The 14,073-nt window shown below is 39.1% G+C and overlaps 1 protein-coding gene across 1 annotated transcript in view; it reads left to right on the top strand.

The window, feature by feature from the left end:
- Positions 1 to 14,073, top strand: part of mboat2b (membrane bound O-acyltransferase domain containing 2b) — a 56,558-nt gene that overhangs the window by 11,033 nt on the left and 31,452 nt on the right. The window contains exon 2 of the mRNA XM_017682302.2: positions 12,091 to 12,236. Coding sequence (XP_017537791.1) covers positions 12,091 to 12,236 — 146 coding nt within the window. The remainder of the gene's footprint in view (positions 1 to 12,090; positions 12,237 to 14,073) is intronic.

Raw genomic sequence — 14,073 nt, 5'->3', positions numbered from 1 at the left:
TGTGTTTAGCAGATCTAAAATCAGCAACTTGCTCCTGGACTGAAACTTCAGCATGTCACCTTCTTTGTAGCATGTGGTATGTATTCTCATCCCGCTTTGTTTCAGTCTGCTCCGCCCTGTGGTCCAACCTGTGACCGAGAGGTCAGGAGTAGTGCTCAGGTTGTTCCACTCTGACACTGGATATCAGATGTGTAAAAGCCAGACACAGTCTAGCATCAGACTGTAATTAGAGGCATCAGGAGCCATGAATTAAAGAGGACCACTAGGGCAGGTGAGGGAGAGTGAGTTCTTCCTGGCTGTGGAGATAACGTAGCGGTCCGCACTGAGCCTCCATGAGAAATTAATGGCAGGTGCTTGACATTTCATGGCTGTTCAAGCAGCAATGTCTTTTTTTCGCTCCATGTTTGGTCGGCTGTGACGATCCTAGTACATCACATGGCTACACTGAATGTTTCTCTGAATGATTCTGCCGTATTTACAAGGAAAGTTTGGTTGTATTAGTAAGTGTGGCTGATTTGGTTGGATTACAATGAATCCTGGTGCAGTTGTTCTGTCAGTGCAGTTCATTAGAGCAAGCAAGAACGTTATACGTGAGTGCGCACCAAATAAGCAGTGCAAGACCTGTTAGAAGAGGTGGGGTTCATTTAACCAAGTGAACCAAGAACAGACCAAGACTGAACACAGAGTTAACTGTCATTTCCTTGCTGCTTTCCTACCTGCTTGTATCTGTATCTGTAATAGCTGAGTTTCTGAAGCTGTTTTGACCTGTGTATGTGCTTGGAATTAGAGAACGGATACTTCCCTTTTTTATTTGTTTATTTTTTTAAAGCAAGACTGGTGCATGTATGAGACATTACACAATACTAAATATACCCACATGTCACTGCACACATCAGTTATTAAAGTGCACATGCTTTGCATTGTGGGAATACCACTAACACGTGACTTTTTAGATTACTTCATAATATCACAATATAACAGATAAAACAAGGGATGAATAAAAGCAATGATCTCATTTAGGCCAGAGCACAGCATGGCTCAGAAAGTTTAGTTGATATTGTCCTGATTATTTCCCCAAATATTAAATCCCCATCACAAAATCTGTTGAGACAATTGATTTTTTTTTTTTGGGTCCCAATTACTTTTGTGTAGGTCTTTTGATTTAGTGTCATAAATGTGTATATATGAGCCATAACAAAAATGCAACAAGTTATCATTTTCAGCTTTGATTCATACTAGGTAGTACATGTACTCCAGTACTTGGTTAACAGGTCAAGGTGCCAGTATTTGTATAGTGAAATTACTATTTGGAATGCCTTGGCTGGCCTGACTCTGGAAAACAATGGCTTGGATTTCAGCACATTATTTTGAAGCAAGAAGTATTTTCGTTCCTGTTTTTGACTCATGCTTATGGTGTTGTTTCCTGAGCGGTACACATGCTAAGCTGTAAAAACAGAAGGGAGATAAAGGCTTTGATTGTTTCTTTCTGCTCTGTCAGAAATCACACTAGGGTTCCTCTGTGGCCTTGTTAACAAGCCAGCACAGATCTAATAAAGAACTCTGTAAAGACCTTTTTGAAGGTATTCTTCAGAATTTTTTTTCTTAATTGAAATCTTAATCGATTTGCTTGTCGTGTAGTTGTTTAAGAGCTGACCTGGTGGACTTCAGGATCAAAGTGGGCTTCAGTTTTTCAGCCCAGCTTGCCGACAGATGGCTGCTTACATAAACCGCCTGGAGGCTGGATGACTTGGCCTGTTGAGCACGGCAGCTTCTTCTCCAATCTCTTGTCTGACCCCTGTAGGTCCCAGAGTGAGGCTTTCCACTCGAGGGGAGATCAGCATGCTCAAGCTGCCCTTAACCCTAAGATGTCTCTGTCATAACCAGTGATAACAAAAGCATGTTATTTTAATAATAACAGTTTCTGTGCAGACCTCTGCAGGTGTACAGTCCTGATGGCTGCCCTAGACTTTGACGTTTCCACCTTTATAGTATCCTTAGTGCGGCCTGGTTGGAATTGTTCTTCAGGATTTGTCCACACAGAGATTACCATCGGTTTGATGTGCTGAAAGTGTTTTTCTCCAATGCTTCGTTTTGTTAAACATTTTATGTAGTAACCTAAATAACTTCATTAAACTTGCCAATGGTTAAATAAAGCTCTCTAGTACCTTTAGGGCCAGTGTATGTGTAGGTCATGATGTCATTATGTAAATTCTACATCATTATGTGTGAAATGTTAATAATAATAGAAGACCCTTAAACTTACACAAGTTAACAGTGCCTCAGAAATTTACCCATACACCCTTACAGAAATGGTTCTTCAAGGGTTCTTTAGTAATGACAGTGGCTCTATGTAGAACCATGAAAACTTATAGATGTTCTTCTCCGTGATGGAAAACCTGTTATGTGTTTCTTCCTAAATTTAGCATGTTAGGTTGGAGCAAAAATCTGGACAGTCTAGTTGTCTCTAAGGACTTGTTTAAGAGCCACTGCTTTGAACATTTTAAAATGTTTCTTTACACACCTTAAAAATTCTTAAAAATCAAAGAACCATTTAAAAAAAATGTGCTGGTCATGAAGATGACCAGATTGGACTGTAATGTAGGTAAACATCTATTTTCTGGGCTGTAATTAATACAGTAGTTAAATAGTAGTGGTTGGGGTAGTATATTGATGGGAAATACCGTTCGCCTTCACACAGCAGCCAGGGGTTAGATTCCCCATTCAGGCAAGTCCTTGGACAAGACTCCTAATGCTATCTATGCCTACATCTGTAAAACTACTAACTTGTAAGTCACTCTGGGTAAAATCATCTGCCAAATTCATCCAGGTGATAATTATATCTTATAATAATGGAAATTAAATAGTAAAACATAATTTTGAAATCCAGTGTGTTGATTTGTACATAAGCTCTGCCAGTACCTTGTGTTGAGTCGTTTGTCGTTGGCTGTTGTTTGTTAGAGAGTATGTGGTGGCTTCACTAAAGGATGGCAGTGCAGTTGTTCAGAAAATATACACTCAAACTAAGAAGCTCCGTGCATTCATGCATGTATAAATGTCTGTGTAACTGTCCCTGTAGTCAGATTCATGCTTTCATGCACACACACCCTCGAACACAAGCACGTGCTGTATGGACGTCAGCTCTGTGGACTCAGGTTACATGGGCAATAAAAAGAGCATCCCTCATGGCTTTGTCTCTGTCTGCCTATGAGCATGTAAGGCAACTCATGGCTCTGCTGTTTCTGCCTTGGGCTGATTCCTCTGGGTGGAGCTCCTTTTGGAACAGCTGCCACACATTAGTGAGAGATCTCTGAGATTAATGTAGCAGTTTGTTTATGTTTGTGGGGTCATGCATATGGAGCAATATGATTTTTACTGTGTGTTGTGCTGCAAAGTTTGGTGATGTTATGCTGATTATTTCCCCAAATACATGGCATAAAATCTGTGGAATAAAATCTGAGAGAGCCAAAACTAAAATATAACAATATAATTTTCTGCTTGGGCCAGACTAGGGATGCGTCAGATACTCGGGTTATAGCTGCACTGATACAGGAATTGTGGGCCATTATTTGTCCGATATCTAATCTTTTTCATTCATATATCTGTTGATGCCGGTACAAAAACATTTATGAGATGTAGAAATTGGGGCTGGATCCACATGGACTAGCATTATAGAGGAATATAACCCTTATTTGCAGGGTATTATAAATGCCCAGCATTACTTAAATATTTTGTTATCAATGCCCGTGTTTTTTTTCTTTTTTTAAGCAAATATCTGCCAATACGGATATTTATATTTATTACTATAATGCTGATAATTGCTTGTACATAGCTTTTGTCTAATATTGTACCTTTAGTAATGTTAAATGCTTTAATAAACTTAAAACATTTGCATATTAACATTAGAGACATTTTCACCCACTCCTTATTTTTGCTGTATTAAAAAAATTGTGTTGCATTGAATCGAGTTGCGAGTTGCTGACAAAGTGACTGAATCTAAGCTTTTCTAAACATATCCTGGACATCATACTTGTACAACATCCAATCAGTCTGGATTTAATGCAACGTACTGCGCAAAAAATTTATTTATTTTTATAAATGTAGCACTACTGGTCATTTTTCCCGGTTCCAACTGATCAGATGTCTTGAAAAAAATAAATATTGAGACATATTGTGTATCGTTAGAAAAGTGATGATCCTCAATTGATCATTATTTTCCGCTCAGTATTCAGCCACGCACGGCTCACCTGTCAGATACTGCATTGAATGTGGAACAGTGACTAGTATAGCATTAGAGTATGCTAGTTTCTCTCCTTCTTGTCCCCTGATCCAAACATGGCTTTGCCCATATGTGAACTCATGGTCCTTATAATAAAATGATTAATATAAGCATAAGAAGTAATTTGAGTCTTTTTCTCAACAGAGTCCATGTTATGAAAGAAACTTAAAAACAGTGACAAATCACTTTTATGCATAGCATTTTGTTAAACATCTTAAATAGACTTGCTTATGTGCGTTCTGACACTGCATGACATCATGAAATGGACAGGGTATATAAAAAAAAAAAAAACAATAGTAGAAACCTTAAAAGCTGAAGTTTATTGATGCTTTTTATGCATTAGTTTTTTGGCCAGACTATTCTTTTAAGTCTCAAATCCGTTTTCTGTTGGTCAGAAATGTCCAGATTTAAAGTATTGTATCTGACTTTAGTGACCGGACATCAGCCTTTGATCTGTGTATGTTTGGCCACTGACTGGCTAATGGTTGTTGTGAGTACACTCAGAATGGCTCGGATGCTCCTTAACAAGCACAGAAATGAACCAGCTCGCTGTAGTTCACTCAGTATGCAGTAGAAATGAAGAGACTGGAACTCAGATATCCTGGGGGTGGCTTTTAAGTCTGTTTATCCTCCCAGGAATCCTCTCTGAAATTCTTTACTGTAGACACAGAGCATTAGGAGCAGCTTCTCTGGTTTGATATGCGCTGGATCTTTGCTTTTTTCATAGTAACATGACAGCTGTGTGGTGTGAAACATCAATAATGTTATTTGACATTTAAGCTGTAATAACAGAATTGGGGCATGAAACGGTTTTCTTGGTTTGTGCAGTCTGTGTTTAATTAAGTAGGAAAAGATGTCTCCTTTGTTCAGCTGCTTTGCTAGTTTTGGTAAACGAAGCAAGAGCAGCAGAAATGTGTTTTAGTTTTTCTTTTCTTTTTTTTTTCTTTTCTTTTCTTTTTTTTTTTGATGCTGAAAGTGTGCCACAGTGTAAGGAGAGTCTGATTGTGTTTTAGACCGACTGAAAGCTGGCTAAGAGAATTTCCTTCCTCTTTTGCTGCTGGTGTGCAAGTTCCTTTTAGTGTCTGTGTTGATTATTTTCACTTGTGTTGGTAAAACATCTGCTGTGTTTTGTATTTTTCCTTGTGAGCCCTGACTAAGAAGGCAACAAACAAGAGACAGTTACTTAAAAAAACACACATGAAAGACAATTAGTAGCAAAAGTAAAAATAATGATTCAAATGATTGAAGAATGACTTCAAATCTGTTAGTTAAACAAGCCGTGTAGGTTTTAAATGCTTCTGTAAGTTGTTCCAAGTTGATGGGCCGCTGTAACTAAAGGCTGCCATGCCAAATTCAGATGTTACCTTTGGAACATCAAAACAAATGTGAAAATGAATTGTGTCTCGCATTGTTCGTCACAAAAACCAAATGCACTGCAGCCTACAGCAGCTTAGCTCCACCCATTCATGTTGAGGTTATAAGGAGTGTTTTTTGAATGACGCACCAAACAGAATAGCCAATCAGAACAGAGGTTCTTTGCATATACCAGTCATAAAGATATCCCACACAGTCGTCATCATCATCATCAAGTTGACCTTGATGTGAAAAATCAATACAGAGCAAAGATATCTTCAAGGAATGTGTTTACAGAATTACACTATAGTCTAAAGCATGTAAAAAGCTTTAACGTTTTTTACTTGCTGCCTGAGAAAAGCGAGAGCTGTTCCTAAAATAAAAGCTTCTGTAGCATTTGATCTGTGTTTTAATGTAGAGACTATGCCACATATTTCAGTTGTAGCTATGATTTAAGGGGTTGCTACTCTCAGCCAGGCTGATTGTCACCCAGGACATTTGAAAAACATGAAAGCCAAGTGCAAAGTTAGTCAGTTAGCTGGAGGCACCGTAGCAGATTAAGTACCTCAGGTTTTTTTTTTGGCAGCACAGTTCAGCCATGTGTGCTGAGTTCTTGGTGTGGAAATGGATCTTCTATCTTTCGTGGTTTTTGTGGTGTCCTTCTTTCTATGAAATGCTCTTTCTTAATTGATCAGAGGAGGTCTTGTGTTACAGTATCTGACAGACATTGTGATGTTTACATCGTTTTCTCTCTTCCTCTCTCTCTGTGTCTCACTCTCTCTCCTTTCCCCCACCCTCTCAACCTCTTTGCTAGGCAACATATAACCTGGAGGCTGTCATTATGCTGCCAAGAATCTCCCATAATGCCCTTGGTCTGCTCTGTGGGCCTAGCTGGGCTGTGTGACAGATGTATTGGATGTCGCAGAACAAGTGTGTGCTTTGTTGTGGGCCACTTGTGAATGGTAGCGGTACAGGAGCTGACTGCAGATGAGGCTTGTTAGGACTGAAAGTGTGCTGAACACGGGAGGAGAGGGCTTCTTCATCATCACCCTAACACATTGTGCATCAGATTTCTTTTGTAAAGCTGTAAAATTATGGATATCAACAGGCGTCTAAAGCTTAATTCCAGAAGACCAGAAAACGGTTAGCTCTAGAAAATATGGGAGGCAATCCAGCCAAAAAGTAAAGAAATGAAAATTAAAACAATAAAATATCATGCAGACCTCTTTTGACATTTCTTTTTCCAAACATCTGAGCAAATATCCTGCCAAAAATGAAATGAAATGCCTACATTTGCAATTTCGTTTTTCACACAAGCACGAATTGTTAGTCACAAAAATAACAAATAGCTGTTTTCAATTAATTTTTATTTAATTTTAGCCATTTTTCTGGTATTTTAGGGCCAAATCTAAATTGAAAAAGCTAACAGAGAAAAGAAAATTCAAGGCTCGATATAAATGCCAGTATAACACTTTCAGTTTTTTGTTTGGTCTGATACCTTTTCTCTGAGGCCGTTTGGTCACCAGATCTGAGACATGCTGTTTTTTTTTTTTTTTTTTTTTTTTTCCTTTTTTTCCTCAGACATTCTACGGAAGGCCTTGATTCATAAAACTACTCACAGAAAAAATTCATCTGAAAATTTGTCTGAGATTTGGTCAGGATATTCACAGCATCTAAGTAAAAAAAAATGTTAGAGGCTCATTTACATATTGCAGCCTTTTGCAATGCTGGTAGCATAATAAGATCATACACTGCAATATTGTTGACGCCCAAAACCAAAATTCAGGACACTACATGAAAACAGTATAAACAAAAAAAACTTACTACATTTATTCACAAATTTCAAAATCTTTGCTAACAGGCAGCGGTTGGTCATTAATTTTTAGTTCTAGTTAGATTTCAGTTACTTTAGGAAGTGTTTTTTTTTTCTTCCCAGTTTAGAGTGTATGTACACTGCGTTACTTCATTATTTGATGTTTAAGGTAACCAGTCAAGTGAATTGTATCAGAAGATCCCTGATCACCACAGATGATATATTATGCAGCCCTAGGAAGCTGGACAAAAACACATGGACAGTTTCCTTGTATTGTTCTCAAAGCTTCCTTCAGACACAGGCCCTATTCTACTCTACTAGCTCATTCTTTAGGAGCAAGACTGGATTACAAAGCATTATGGGTACTGTAGTACTCCAGGAACCACATCCATTCAGGCCACTGTTTGTATTCCTCTGTCCTGTTTGAAAGCGCTGAATCATTCCTCAGACACTTTTTTTCTCCCACTTGGTTGGCTATGATGGTGCAATCTCTCCTACTCATTATTTCCTCTGAGACTAATATCACCTGCTAGCACACAGGCCTGTTAAGCTGAGCCTTGAGCTGACTGTGACATATGACTGGACATTGCAACTGTTTGTCATCTGTCAGACATGACAGAAACTGATCTGGAAATTTTAACCTTTAGAAGTTCTTTTTTTAATTTTTTAAAATCTTTTTGCGCTGGTTGTAAGCCTAAACTCTTGTTTCTGTTGGATGTAATAATTGCTGGGGGTGAACTGTGATTTTGAAAAAATGCTGTAGCTTTTTATAGCCATAGATAAGGATTTTTGGGCTGATTATTTCAAATTGGCAGATTTTTTTTTTTATGTGGGAGGGGGCTCCTTTGTCTGTGTGTGTTTTTGGTTGGTTGGTTGGTTGGTTGGTTGGTTGGTTGGTTGGTTGGTTGGTTGTGTGGTTGTTGGGGGTTTTTTTAGTTTTGGAAGCTCATGCTGGATTAAATGAAATGCACTAGCATACTTCCAATACTTACCGTTAACCAAAGCTGCAGTATAAATAATATTGTCATTTGTCAAGCTAGAATAAATTGTTTTAATTGAAACAGTTCAGCGAGTTACCATGGTAACCACCTGTGGCGACAGTAAATATTCCTTTACCATTGGTTCAAAAGCCTATTTTTCATTTATTGAGTTAATTTATGCGAACCATAGCCAGACACTGATCCTCTCATACATGAAAATGACTGAACCTTTTAGCACGTTGGATGATGTCCTACGTTAAATCCACATGTACTAACCCCAGCATAGTTGAGATTGTTTCTGTGAACACGGCTGTTGAGCTGTGCTGATTCATGATGCTCAGTTCTGCAAGAGGATCATGCCTGTACAAAAAGCTGCCTTTGCAGTATGATGGACATCTTAAGACAGACAAAATAGTTCTCTTTCTCAGGAAAAACACAAGTAAAATAATGCCATCAATTGTTGTAGGTCAGGTGAAAGAACCTGTTTTCACTGGACTCAAAGTGACTTTATCAAGGAAAGCATCAGGCTAAGCTTCATAGCCTCAAATGGTAAAATTGTGTGACATTTGCATTTTCGTTCTTTTTATAGGTTTTGTGGCCAAATTAGAGATAACAGTGCAGTTGATGCAAAAGTTTGCATGCCCAGTCTAATTACATGCTTTTGTTTTTCTAAATGAAAATAATTTAACACATTATCCACAGAAAAAAAATCCTGCAAATATTAGAGCACAATTTATGATTGTTTGTTGAGCTTAACATGTCAAAAAGATTACATATAGCATGTGTGGGAATTTCTGCACAGGGCACAAATAAACAGTGATTATGTATTAAAATGTGCAGATGTATGTTCTCTGTAGAGAAGTTCACTTAGAAAATAGGCAGAATATTTCATTTGCCCAGGGATGCCCAAAATTTTGTAGACAAGTATATACTACCTTTACTGAACTGCCCTTTATGTTCTTTTATTTCTTAGAGTTGAACACAATTGCCATGACTGTGTTTGTTTGTCCTCTTGTCCGCTACCAGAAACCATCTCAAAATTGCTGAACAAATGTGTTGTTGATGTACCAGGGTGTTCTGTTGATCTGGGTTTATACCCGTTGGAATCATTCCTAAGTGTATGGGATGCACATATGGGGCATAATATAGGTATGTATTTATATATATACAGTGAGGAAAATAAGTATTTGAACACCCTGCGAATTTGCAAGTTCTCCCACTTAAAAATCATGGAGGGGTCTGAAATTTTCATCTTAGGGGCATGTCCACTGTGAGAGACGTTATCTAAAAAAAAATCTGGAAATCACAATGTATTTTTTTAAAATAATTTATTTGTGTGTTACTACTGCAAATTAGTATTTGAACACCTGTCAATCAGCAAAAATTCTGGCCCTCAAAGACCTGTTAGTCCGCCTCAAAAAAAATCCACCTCCACTCCACTTTTTATTCTAAGCATATTAGAATCTATTATATCTATTAGAAGCACCTGTTTGAGGTCGTTAGCTGCATAAAGACACCTGTCCACCCACACAATCAGTAAGACTCCAACTACTAACATGGCTAAGACCAACGAGCTGTCCAAAGATACCAGAGTCAAAATTGTAGACCTCCACAAGGCTGGAAAGGGCTACGGGGCAAATGCCAAGCAGCTTGATGAAAAAAGATCAACTGTTGAAGCAATTATTAGAAAATGGAAGAAGCTAAACATGCCTGTCAATCTACCTCGGACTGGGGCTCCATGCAAGATCTCACCTCATGGCGTATCAGTGATCCTAAGAAAGGTGAGGAATCAGCCCAGAACTACACAGGAGGAGCTGGTCAATGACCTGAAGAGAGCTGCCACCACTGTTTCCAAGGTTACTGTGGGTTATACACTAAGACGTCATAGTTTAAAGTCATGCCTGGCACGGAAGGTTCCCCTGCTTAAATCAGCACACGTCCAGGCCCGTCTTAAGTTTGCCCATGACCATTTGGATGATCCAGAGGAGTCATGGGAGAAAGTTCTGTGGTCAGATTAGACTAAAATAGAACTTTTTGGTCTTAATTCCACTCGCTGTGTTTGGAGGACGAAGAATGATGAGTACCATCCCAAAAACACCATCCCTACTGTGAAGCATGGGTGTGGAAGCATCATGCTTTGGGGGTGTTTTTCTGCACATGGGACAGCACGACTGTACTGTATTAAGGAGAGGATGACCAGGGCCATGTATTGCGAGATTTCGGGGAACAACCTCCTTCCCTCTGTTAGAGCATTGACGATGGGTCGTGGCTGGGTCTTCCAACATGACAATGACCCAAAGCACACAGCCAGAATAACCAAGGAGTGGCTCCGTAAGAAGCATAACAAGGTTCTGGAGTGGCCTAGCCAGTCTCCAGACCTAAACCCTATAGAAAATCTTTGGAGGGAGCTCAAACTCTGTGTTTCTCAGCAACAGCCCAGAAACCTGGCTGATCTGGAGAAGATCTGTGTGGAGGAATGGGCCAAAATCCCTGCTGCAGTGTGTGCAAACCTGGTGAAAAACGTTTGACCTCTGTAATTGCAAACAAAGGCTACTGTACCAAATATTAACATTGATTTTCACAGGTGTTCAAATACATATTTGCAGCAGTAACACACAAATTATTTTAAAAATCATACATTTTTTGGATTTCTGGATTTTTTTTTTTTTTTTAATTACGTCTCTCACAGTGGACATGCACCTAAGATGAAAATTTCAGACCCCTCCATGACTTCTAAGTGGGAGAACTTGCAAAGTCGCAGGGTGTTCGAATACTTATTTTCCTCACTGTAAAGGCAAAGTTTTAAAGTTTCCCCTAAGCTTACTAAGCAGACTGAAGCAAGGTTGTCCTGCCATCCCTGTATTTTGCACCATTCATCCATTTTTAAGGTTTAACAAGATGTCCTGAGAGGAACAGCACCCCCCATACTTCGCTGCTAGAATGAGGAAAGTCTTTGTTGAGAAAAGATTAATGATATGCTTGCGCCAGACACAGCTCCATTTTTTTTGTCTCATATACCTACAAAACTTTAGCCCATATTTTATCTGTGTCACTCTGGTGCTTTCTGGAAAGATAGATGTGCTTTGATGTGGGTTGGCTTCTTTCTGGCCACTCTTCCATACAGACCAGTTGTATGCAGAGCTCTTGATACTGTTGACGGGTGCACCTTCACTTCAGTCTCAGCCACTGAGCTCTGTAGTACCTATATGGTGACTGTTGGCCTATTTGAGGCTTCCCTCACAAAACCAACGTCTTGTTCTGATGCTGAATTTAGATACACGACCTTGTCTAGGCAGTGCATAGTAGAACCAATGGTACATGAATTAGGAGGGTCTTTTGTCTAGTTACTAGTTACAACAAATTTGGCGCAGGGGTTGAATGCTTTGCAAGCAGCATTTTTCAGTTAGTATTTTTGTCACAGAATATTTTCTTTATAAAACCAATATCACTTTAAATTGTTAATTTTTGTGGTCAGTCTTGAAATGAAATGTAACAATGCACAGCCCTGACGGAGAAGCGGCTTAGAAAATGGATGGATGGATGAAAAGTGTCAGATGTGTGATGCTGTGTTTAGATAGAGGTTGGCTTAAGCAGTGTGTAGTGAAAGTAGCCCCTCTTGTTGTCTTGCTGTGCTGGTGAAGTCACTTAGGATTCTTTGTGCGTTTCAGGTGAATTTCGTGGTGTGTCAGCTGTGTGCGCTCCTCACAGCCTTCTGGTTCCGCCTCTACCTGCACCCTAGTAAGACGAGTCCCTTTGTGCGACATGTGGTGGCCACGCTGCTGGGCTTATACTTCGCCCTCTTCTGCTTTGGCTGGTGAGTCTCCTTTTCTGTCCCAAGAGTTCCCACACATCCTTATATGTGAACATCTTTCTAAACCGACAAAAGCAGCCTAATATATTGAAACATTTTGAAAGGCTGGGTGTCTCAGGCGTCTGACGGTGTAATTAAATAAGCATGAATTACAAGCGTGAACTGTGTTCATGTTTTTTGTAATGTAGAGATCATGAAGCGCTCCACATCTCTTAAAAGATTTACCTTTCTCATAAGAGCTATTCCTGCCAATAGTGTTAAATTTGACCAGCCTCTTCTCTTCTGTGAAGACTGAGAGCATTTTGTGAATGATTTAAAAGGTGAATAGTAATAAAACATCTGTAGTGCTGAAGATCATTTTGACTGATGTCATTAGGTTGGGTGAAGGGCTGGCCTGGTCCTACATCAGAGCTTTCTGCTAAACCCCAGTGCTATTTACAGAGCAAAGAAAAAGCTGTGCTGATAATGTTACATAAATCAGGAGCAGTGTCCTGTGTACCCTGCTAGTGTTCTCAAGGCTGTATTGATGTTTGAGCAACTGTGGCAATATTGGACTTGTTAGCAGATGTGATTTAATAGAACAAACGGATCAATAGGCTTTGCTCATATTAATAAGGCATGGATGAACTCCCAGGCACATTCCAAACCCTAATTAGTTACGACATGTTTATAAACTCTCATTAAAGTGTCAAACTGTGTACAAGGAGTGTGTGTGTGTCCATGTGTGTTTGTCTGCGGGCCCTGTTTTCACAAGTGTAAAATATAAGATTTAAAGTGTGAAATGTGGCAGATTTACTTTTTATGTGAACAGTATGAACAATAGCTAGGAAACAACAATAACAGGAATAATAATAATAATAATAATAATAATGATTGCAACAATGTTAACAATTTTATAGATACAGTACTTTACAACTGTGCTAGCTGAAGATTAAAGGCCACCACACACCAGAGGAGCTGTGTCATATTGTGTGTCGTGTAGCACCCCAAAAGTCATACCCAGGTGCTCTTTTCAATTTCTCAGCGTGTCACAGCGCAACACACAATGTTAATTTAATATGTTAAAGCCATATCAGGACAACACAAAGCTGTTGTAGATTACATTATTATTGTAGGCTTGAAACTGAGGCAGAGAAATCATTCAGACTTTTATTGGCGCTCTCACTGCATGCATCCTATAGCAGTACTCTGATGGTACACTGCACTGTGTGTTGGCCTTAAGACTGGCTTTATGGTGAGAACTTCCATGCAACTGTAGCTGCTTCAAACCTAATAAAGATTGTTCAATGAACAGCTCAATGATTTTACTTTGACTTGCTACATTTCTAGAGAATTCTGCTGTGTGGAGTCAGCTGTGTGCACATCAACTATTTTACAATGGGTTTACATGTTAAAACTGCTTATATGGCCTGAGGTGTAAACAAGCCAGAGACAGAATACTGAGAAACACTCCTCATAAGCTTGGCTGGCAAAAAAAAAAAAAAACTGGTGTGTGGCTGGCATGTTAACTTGAGACTAACATATTATGGCTCATGGCTAGCATTCGCTCAGGCATCATCCTTCCCTGTTCGCCAGTGGAATTAAAAAAGGCAGTTTCTTGGTGCTGCTGTTGAGCTGAGATGATATATCTATTTTTTTGTGATTGATTTTGGTCTTGTCACATTATAAATCATGGCTTTTTATTGTATAAGCTGCTAGAAACCGATCTGAGTGGATCAGGCTGTGTGTCTAAAGGCTCCTATTCTTTTCTAACGTTGAGTGCTTTTAATAAAAGAAAATGGAAAAGGTGCCATATTAAAGCTACACTATGTATGTTTTTGTCAAAATTAAAAGAAGTAGC

This window comes from Pygocentrus nattereri, chromosome 4 (genome assembly GCF_015220715.1).
Source record: "Pygocentrus nattereri isolate fPygNat1 chromosome 4, fPygNat1.pri, whole genome shotgun sequence".
NCBI lineage: Eukaryota > Metazoa > Chordata > Actinopteri > Characiformes > Serrasalmidae > Pygocentrus > Pygocentrus nattereri.
Note: the sequence above shows the minus strand (reverse complement) of the source record. Positions and strands in the feature narration are given on the sequence as shown.